The 9,765-nt window shown below is 36.3% G+C and overlaps 1 protein-coding gene across 4 annotated transcripts; it reads right to left on the bottom strand.

Moving 5' to 3' along the window:
- Positions 1-1,100: 1,100 nt before the first annotated feature.
- LOC132609794 (uncharacterized) lies at positions 1,101-6,194 on the bottom strand. Of its 4 annotated transcripts, none has more exons than XM_060323947.1 (3): positions 6,091-6,194; positions 2,574-4,313; positions 1,101-1,651 (listed from the first exon to the last, which is right to left on the bottom strand). In XM_060323947.1, the coding sequence occupies exon 2, from the start codon at positions 4,249-4,251 to the stop codon at positions 2,665-2,667; it is 1,587 nt and encodes a 528-aa protein (XP_060179930.1). In that variant the 5' UTR covers positions 4,252-4,313; positions 6,091-6,194; the 3' UTR covers positions 1,101-1,651; positions 2,574-2,664. The 4 variants fall into 4 exon arrangements, with proteins under 4 accessions (XP_060179930.1, XP_060179933.1, XP_060179931.1 ...); XM_060323950.1 differs by lacking the exon at positions 6,091-6,194 and adding an exon at positions 5,786-5,899; XM_060323948.1 differs by lacking the exon at positions 6,091-6,194 and adding an exon at positions 5,508-5,765.
- Between the last annotated feature and the right edge of the window lie 3,571 nt (positions 6,195-9,765).

Here is a 9,765-nt window from a genome sequence, read left to right as displayed (position 1 = left end):
CAACTATAGGTTTTGGCATGGTACCTGTGTTGTTAGTGGGAGGTATAGCAACCACCCGTTGGAATAGTCGAGGAGTTGTCCCGAACACCATCGTGGTAAAAAAGAAAAACGTAATGAGCTCATTTGAGATTTTAGAGATAAAGACAAAGCTAGAGAAAAAAAAATACCCCTTGATGAACTTTATAGCATTTTTTTTTTGGTTAAATTAAATTGTTAGATTAGGGTGTTACTTGATTTGATTCATAAGGCCATATGCTAGATCCTCTGAAACCTCAAGCTTGGACGGCTTCTGCCTCTAGTGATGTTCTCAATATTATTCTCAGGCTCAATGTTACAGCACCATTTTAGTAATTTCATATAGGAACTGCTTTACCTCCCCTAATAGGATCCTGGCAACGCCGGTAATCAACCAAGACAAATCATGTAGGCGGTACCAACCAGTTAGAAATAATATGTTAGTGGTGTATGCATGCACATAAATTTTGATAAGCGGTGTCAAATATTTCAGGAAGTGAACAAATAAATAAATCATTATGATGACAAGCGGTGTCATTTTTTATATTTATACACAATATTTTTGTTTTGCTTATTATCTCTATATACATACATATTCACGAATTTTTTTGACGAAGTGGTGTCACGTGACACTGTTTGGGACAAGGCGCGTGCATGGCCTGATGTTAGTTAATTTACTTTGGGTCCTATGCATTCTAAGAGTCTTCTAACCCTGTCGAGAAACATGATTAGCGAAAATTTATATAGCTGATCACTGTCTTGATTGGGACTTTAGGGCTGTGTTCTCCACTTTACAAGAATAGGACATACGTCAAATTTCTTGCCTCTTTTGAAGTTAAGAATTATGATGGTCCTAATTGTTCAGGTTGCACGTAACCTCGTTCTGTTGTTGAGAATGAATAGTGTCAGAGATAACAAATCCTAATAAAGCACTTCCACCGTTATCTTATGTGACGGTTTTGGCAAGACACGAAACTTCAGAAAAAAAAAAAAAAAAAAAGAGAGAGAGAGAGAGACTTTTGGCAGACCCTTCAGAACTTTGTGGTATTTCTACGACAATAAGCAATAAGCAACATTCATGAGAGTGAAATGAAAAGTTTAAAATAAAGGTTATCAAATATAGTAAGGTAACATTCTTTTTAAAACAGATTGGAAAGGAAAGAGCGTTATAAAAAAGAGGGAGTACAAATCATTTACCAATTTCTTATCCTGGGAGAGCTGATTAACAGAGAAGCCAAATAAAATAGAAAACCCATAAAACTACAAATAACTACATTGCTCCGACTCATAATACGTTCAAGTCCAAGAACACACTCTGTCTCTAGTACTGTCATCATTCCATAAGCATGCCTTGATTAGAAGGCCTTTTCTCATGCCCAAGAACACTCTGTCACTAGTATTGTCATCATTCGATATGCAATATCTTGATTAGAAGACTTTCTCTTGCGCAAAGCGACTCGTCCAACACATCAAATCCTTTTCCAACATCAAATTGTGAAAACCCTTTTCTTTACTTTTCACAAGGCAGGAAAGGGTCACTTCCAAAACATTTGTGGATGCTTTTTTGGTTTTAATAACAGTGATTCCCGAGCCAGCTTGCGCACACCTCGACTATTCCACGTATACCTGACACCACCTACCAACATATGTACTAAGCAATTAATATTTGTAGACATTTTATAAATCTTTCGAAATTACAAGAACAAAGAAGGAAAAAGACTGGAGGAAGTTACATTCTCTCAAAGTTGACATGATGCAGTGGTATCAAAATGGTTCTGATTGTTTGACAAAAAATAGGTAATACTCTGTAATTGCTAGCTATAATGCCATGTTGGGAAGGTTACAAAGGTGGAACGAAGCAGATTTGGTTTGGAACTCAGTGCTGCCAAGGCATGAGGATTCAACAGAAGGAAGTGGCAAAATGGCTCCAATGGATTAAAAGTAGGCACTGGAGACAGTACAAGAAGGAATTTGCAACAGCAGTCTCGGGTGCGCTGGGGTACCACACCTGGAAGGCAAGGAACTGGAAACAATTTAAGGGTATAACTGTAACTACAGAGATAGTGGGTGTACAGATACCAAAGGAATTACAAGCAAAGTTAGAACATGTTAGAGGATCAAGGAAAGCACTTAGATGCTGGTTTTTGCTTCAGAAATTTTTGTAACTGGATGCTTCTGTTTTCTTCGAGGCTTGGAGGATGATGCACCCTTCCTGTAAGGTCGTATTGTTCTTCTTGTGCTCTTTAGGTGTATAATTTCGTTGGTATATGGTAATAGTTTACAGTTTATTACCCAAAAAAAAAAAAGACCCAAAAGAAAAAGGACGACACACATTTCTAGATAACAGTATATCATGACAGATCTAGTTTACCGACTGCATACTCAGTGTTTTTTCAACTATTTGTTTATATAGTATGTGAAGTCTAACTAATGGAAAGTGTTATGAATTAGATCCAATGAAGCGGCTAATTTAATCATAATGTAGTTGAATAAGTAACTTTTAAATATATATGTTTATGCTAACTGCTTGCAAAGTAAAGGGTACAGGATACACTCACCTCAGATTTAAAAACCTGGATCCGCCTCAGAATACATGTTCCTTAAGCATCTCTCTCTCCACAGAAACGTCCATGCTGAGCGATGAATATATCATGGAACAGCTGGTTTCCTATCCCAGGCCTCCCTTGCTTCAACCATATCTGGGCGGTATCTCTTAGCTAACACTTCTACTTGTACAGCAAATGACTTGTTTTCATGTTGACTTATGTGACGAACCATTTGGTTCCATCTTTTACGACATAACTCTCCAGGTCTGTGGCTAAGAAGATTGTCCCAATCCACGTCATCTATGCAGCTTGCATCCAGTTCAAAAAGGGTATCAACTAGGCGATAGTCATCAGTATCTGCCCATTCACCTTTGGCCACCATAGGTGACGTTAATTGTCCGTACCATTTCTTGCAGCAATGATGAGAAATCCTGGTGGATAATTTGTCACTAATTGCACTCCAACTAATATTATCCCGTAACATCCCATGCATAGATTTCTTCTCTTCACAAAGCTTCTGTTGCAAATCGGCGTTTACCAAATCAAACAAAGTCTGGATCTCCTCCTGAGACCAGCTTCCTTTCTTCCGATTGGCCAGTTTTATCCTTCCCCATGCATTTCTCACATGAGTCTCATGTTTCCCAAGTTCATCGGCCAAGACCTTCCACTTGGTCCCACGTTCTGTATGAAACTTTCGTATCATCTCATACTCCTCTTCAGTATATTTACGCTTCTCACCCATTCGAAACAAACGCTGTGCACGCCAATAAACTGCAACATAAGGCCTGTATGGTATAGCGCGCCCTATTTTTTTCCAGCAGCCTCTTGCTTCGGGACTAGATTTAGAGTTCAAAACCTTTTGCAATCCTTCTTCGCCCAAGTTATGTACCTCTATGTATCTATAAACAGCATCCTTGACAATTTCATCCTCTTCTTTTGAGAATCGTTTGCCCCGCAGTAATTTTTCTTCCTCAACTTCATACTCCTCGTCACTTGGGTAACTGGATGGAGGGAAAACCTGAACTTGAACAGAAAATCTCACTTTTTTTTCACACTTTTCATGTGTAAGATCTTTACAACTGTGTCCTGATTTAGTCTTTTTCTTCTTTCTGATATTAGCATTCTCTATTTTGCTGTCTTCTATCTCTTCTATAGCTGAAACATAACCTTGAATGACACCAGCCACGATATCTACCTGTCCATCCGCTTTTTTCCCTTTTTCCTTTTTCCTTTTCTTCCTATTCACCCCGTCTATAAGATTTCCACCAGAGCCCTCGCAGAGCGTCTCAACCGCCTTGGTTTCCTGTGTTTCATTCGAACTTTCAGGAGCAATTGTTTTGGTATCTAAAAGAGAATCGTGCAATGTCTCTCCCTCATTCTTTAACTTTTTTCTCCTTTTTACAGCACTTTTAACAGCATCCTCACAGCCGTCTTTACTGGACTTCCCACACTGTTTTCCACTACCTCTTTCTTTCTTTCTCTTGACGTTATGAGCTTCACTTTCTCCTGGTGCTTTAGTCTCCATCTTTGCCTTATCCCTTTCTTTCCAGGTCCCTACAACAGAGAGCCTTTCTTGCTTGAAACTTAAATCAAGCTCAGCACTGTTAGCATCACCCTTTGTCACTCCTACACCGTTGGTGCTAGCACTCTTTTTCCTTTTCTTGGATTTCTTCTCCGGCTTCATGAGCATACCGACCTCTTTTGGATAATATCACCTGTGTATCTTCTAGCAATTCACCAAAAGTGGTTTCTCTGCAAAGGAGAATGAGAGGAAATAGAATGGTTACAAAACCTAGTACACTGCAATTCCTTCTGAGATTACCAGAAGCCATTTACAAATTATGACATATCTACTTGTAACGTATTTGACTTTTGTTTCATTTTTTACCCAATTCACTTGAAAGAAAAAGCGACGTGCAGAAAACTACTTACTTCAAGAAAGCTTCTACAAGATTAGACATAACCAAAGAGCAGCTGAACAACTAACGCCCTCAATTTTAGGATTTCCAGTTTTAACAGAAGAGCCAATTCTATTCCAAATATAGAGAAAATACTAAATCAAACTGTTTAGCCGAAGGTCTATTAGAAACAACCTCTCTACCCACAAAGGTAGAGGTAAGGTCTGCGTACATCTTACCCTCCCTAGCGCCCATTTCTGGGATTACACTGGGTATGCAGTTTTTTTTTTTTTTTGAAACTGAAAAAAAAAAAAAAAAAAAAACAACTGCATACCCAGTGTAATCCCAGAAATGGGCGCTAGTTGTACTAAATCTATATAACTGTTTCATTTCCCATATTACCATCGCAAAGGCTATTCGATTAAAGTATAGCACTAAAGATCTAGAGAATAAAGAAATATATCCCATCTAGAAATGAAAGTAGAAGTTCCTAATCAACTTTAAGCACCAAAGTAAACCCTTCCTGCTAGAAAATCAGTCTCTTAACATTAAGATCTTCTGAATTTGTGGCTAAATTTCTGTCAAACTAGTAAGACTTAACACTGCTACTCTCTCTGGCTGTTCCAAGTATCATGTCAAGAGGAACAATATGAGTATTTATCCAAAGAACAGAAAAGGAACACTATGAGTGCATATTTCCCATTGACCCTTTTTTTCTTTTTGATAACCGAGAAATCCCCCCAGAGAAGCATTTTCTTTGTGGCACGATTCGAAACTGTGACGTGTCTAACCCACAGATCACATGTCGCGCTCTTGCCACTGGACCAAAGCCCTAGGAGCTATATTTTCCATTGACCACTGAAACCTCAATTCATATCAATCTGTTGCCCAACACAATCAAAATCTTGCTACTTTCCTACCAATTTAGCTTTCTTAAAGCAGATAATTCCAAGCAAATAAACTTCACCCCGCAGCTTATTATTGGTTCATACCAACCAAGTAGTGTCTAAAAAAGTCACTAAATAAGTACAAATAATAGTTTTCGTACCCGGTAAACCAAATGAATTGTGATAAAATCCCTACTAAAAGACATGAAATTTAAAACCTGAATCCGACTCCGACTTCACTTCACCATTCTTTTAATAACCCCAAACTAAGATATCCATCAGATCACCATTAAAAATCCATTTTTTTTCCTCACTAGAAAGATCAAACTCCAACACAGAGATATTATGTTAACATTTCAAAAATTCAAAATTCTCTTTCCAAACCCAGAAACAGAAACAATAACTAATCAACTTCACCAAGCCCTAAAATTCTACTCACTTTGTTCCAATTTATTCGTCTTGTTTTCACTTGATACGGAGTTTAAGAAAATAAAAGAATACTCTTTAAATCTTGTGGCAATGTCTTTCATTCTTGTGCCTGACACGTATAAAGTTGGAATCAGAGTTGTTAAAAAAAGAAAAGACATTCTTTTTGAAACATAACAAAAAGAAAAGTAAAAAAAGAAACAAATCAATTTGATATCTTAATATTTGAGTAATAAGAAATGAAAAATACCCAAAAACATCAGTGGTTATAACATAAAATATTCGATAGCTATAATGTAGTTATCAAATTTGTCAAACCTGAATGTTACAAATCAACAGAGGTAGACAGTGGCCTTGTTGACTGAATTCCAAACTCTAATCTTTTTTCTCTCTCTTTTAAATCTCCATTTGACTCTAAATAATGATACTTATAGCCTTTTTGGCCCAGCTTAAAAGAATATGGGCAATTCGCAGGAATGTCCCTTATTCGGGTGGTCTTTAATTTTTGTCCCTCAAATTGCTGATCTTTAATTTTTGCCTTCGTCTAGAATATTTTGAGATTCTGTGTTCGAATTTCAGCTCAGTAAAAAAAAATTTATAAGGCAAAATTTGGGCCTTACGGTAAAAATTTACAAATTCTGTCAATGTACAAATTCTGCCTATAAGGCCCCGATTCTACCTTAAGGAAAAAAATTAAAGACCACCATTTTGAGGGGCAAAAATTAAAGACCACCCCCAACAAAGGGTAATCCTGCCAATTGCCCAAAAAACTACTCTTTTGAAAAAAAGTTTTTGTTACCCCTCAAAAACACTTATTTTCTCTCAAAAACTTGGTCAAACATTCTCTTTTTTTTTCTTTTTTTTTTAAATAAGCACTTTGGCCTCCCAAAAAGCTTGGCCAAAATGCTTTAGTATTCTCCATTTCAATTCATTTTTTTGTGCGGAGTGCCCTTCAAATGCACTGGCCTTTAATTTTTTCCCTCAAATTGATGGTCTTTAATTTTTGCCCCTTTCGCCTAATACCATGCGGTTTGAGGTTCGAAACCCGACTCAGTAAAAAAAAAATCGCAAGGCAGAGTTTTGTAGCAAAGTTAGGCAAAACTCTGCCTTAAAGGCAGAATTTTGGCATGCCTGAAGGCAAAACTCTATCTTAAGGTAGGGTTTTGAAGCAAACTCTACCTTACCTTCAGGTAGAGTTTCAAACACTGCATTAGGCAAAGTTTTACATGCAAATCTCTGTCTTACGAATTCAAACTCTACCTTGCAATTTTTTTTAAAAAAATTTGACTGAGCGGGGGTTCGAACCTGAAACCAAGGGATTCTAATGAAAGGCAAAAATTAAAGGCCACCAATTTAATGGGCAAAAATTAAAGACCACCCCAAAATAAGGACATTCCTGCGAATTGCCCATTTCAATTTGTATATAGATTAGTTGTCAGAGGTCCATGTTAAGCCCGGGCCCAAATTCAAAACATAAAAATAGCAATTTCTTGCGCGGAATGCATTTTGCCTCTACCTCTCATTTAAGGAAAATTTGTGGGTCAAACTACCCTTATTCGCTAATATACGAAAGCAGAGATTCTGGGTTCGATCCCCAATAGAGTCGAAAAAAATTTTGCAAGGCAAAGTTTCAAGTGAAGTTACATAGAAACTTTGCCTTGTTCGACATAAGTTTATATAAACTTTGCCTTGTCTGGCATAAGCTCAGTAGAAATAAAGTTATGCCGGATAACTTAAATCCTACAGAACTTATGCCCAACAGGGCAAAGTTTCTATGTAACATTTAAAAAAATCATTAGATTAGGACATAGATTAACATTGAGCAAACATATAACATGTGCGTTGAACAATAATATTAGCCTACAAAAATGCAAAATCAATACAAAAATCAAAACCAAGTGAACATATATACATTTTGGGTTATTTTTTAAAATAGTTTTGGTTATATAGAGATTTAGTCACCGTGGGTGAAAATATATAGGAGTATAATAGTTCATAAATATAACACTTTATAATTTTAGATAAATAATCCTATCTCTTGCTCTATTTTTTTTTTAAAGGAGAGATACACAAAACGTCATTGCATTTGACCAATTTGACAAATATATAATGAAAAGGCTTGAATCCTTCTTAGAGTATGACTGCAACTTTAAAAAACAAAAAAAAAAAAGTCCATGAAAATGTAAAACTTATGGAGATTGGGCAAAAAATTTGTGCATGTTGTAGAATAATATGTCAGACCCTAAGCAAACTTTTGGAAGGAATTCAAGAACATTTGTCAATTGTTTGTTGCTCCTCTAGGCTCTAACATCACCTTTGTTGCATTTGGAGTATAATTGTCATCAAACTTTCAAAAATTTACTAGAACATATAGTACATGATAGCTATGTAAATAAAGGTCAAAATAGGGGCAAAAATGAAAGTTCTAAAGATGCGAGGACTACAAAATTCATGGATCTAGTTATAATATTTGACTAACAAAAGCTTCTTCTTCTTCTTTCCCAATAATCATGCTTCAAGCCTTCAATTAATTTTATGGGCTGTCTGTTATTTTTCATTAGTATAGTATTTTTTTTATCTTCACTGTGATCAAGGGTTTTCCATATGAAAGCATGGGGTATTCAATATTTACAATTAGTGAATTGGAGTAGACAATGCGTGTTCCTAATACAGTATGTGTTTGTCCCTAATCTTTTGTACCTCATTTGTCATAAATAATAATATTTCAATATTTGTAAATACTAATATAGGACCTTCCTGATCTTTCTAGTTAAATTTTTATTTTTCACAACTTTTCTAACACATCTTACAAAATTAAACAAATTAAGCGTGGGGAATTCCAATAAAAATATTTTATTCTTTAAACAGACTAAAAAATAAAGTGCAGTCACATAAATTGAATAAGAGGGAGTAGTAAAATACTCCTCAGGTATGGAGCGACACAAATTAAAAGGGAAAAATTACAGTCTAGTTTACAAACATGTACACAAGATACACGTAATGTATACTTTATTCTAAATATGCATATAGTATACATAGCTATACATAACATATATAGCCGAAGTGGCCGTAAACTAGTTGGTCGAAGGGTACATCAAAACGAAAGTCTTCACCTACGTTCTTGTAACCTTCTTCCTTCGGTCCCGCGCCTCACCGGTTCGACTCATATCCGGTTTTTACCGTATACAAAACTAAGTTGCAAAGAAAAACTGAAGTTATTGACAGGGGGGATATTGTTCTACAGAACTGCTGTAGATGGTAAAGTTTGCAATATCAATGGAATGACCGTCTTTCCAAGATCGGGATTGTAGTGGAATCATTTTTAGCTAATGCCGATGTTGGGGGGAGATTCGGCTATCATGCGTTGTAACACCTTGAAGTGGCTTTAATAATGTAGCGATGCAACATGATGTTCACCTCTTGGCTTGGTGTTATGCAATTTAAGAGGATTAATAGTAGCAAGAGTCTCATAGAATTATAGGTTTTCTTCATTGTACATATAACATGGTATACACAATGAAATCATTCAAATGACTTTCTCAATTCATGAAGCAGTTATAATACCATGGAGTAATGTCCCTTTTGACAAACTCTCATTAATTGCTTGAACAAAATTTTGATGCTGTCAAGAACTTTCGTGGAACCAAAATTGTAACATTACGTGACAAGAATTTAATTTCCCATGTGATTTGTCTTTTACTTGACAGGTAGCTTGTTTCTCACCAGAAGATCACACTGGAGGAAACGTTGACACAGTCGGACAGCAAAGCTACACTCTGCTTAATTCATTTACTAAGTTGATTAGTAAACTAGACGTCAGCAAATTGGCGAGGACAAGTACCGTTTGTCATTTTTGTACTTGATTATTTTAGGAATCCGTCAACGAGGGCTTTTGTTTTAATATAAACATCTCTTCCAAGTTGACATATCTGTTTTTTGTGGAATAATAGCAGGATTTGAATCGATGGGCCCGTGCCAGTTCGACATGCCTTC

The sequence above is a fragment of the Lycium barbarum genome, chromosome 9 (assembly GCF_019175385.1).
Source record: "Lycium barbarum isolate Lr01 chromosome 9, ASM1917538v2, whole genome shotgun sequence".
NCBI lineage: Eukaryota > Viridiplantae > Streptophyta > Magnoliopsida > Solanales > Solanaceae > Lycium > Lycium barbarum.
This window is presented reverse-complemented; position numbering and strand designations above follow the sequence as displayed.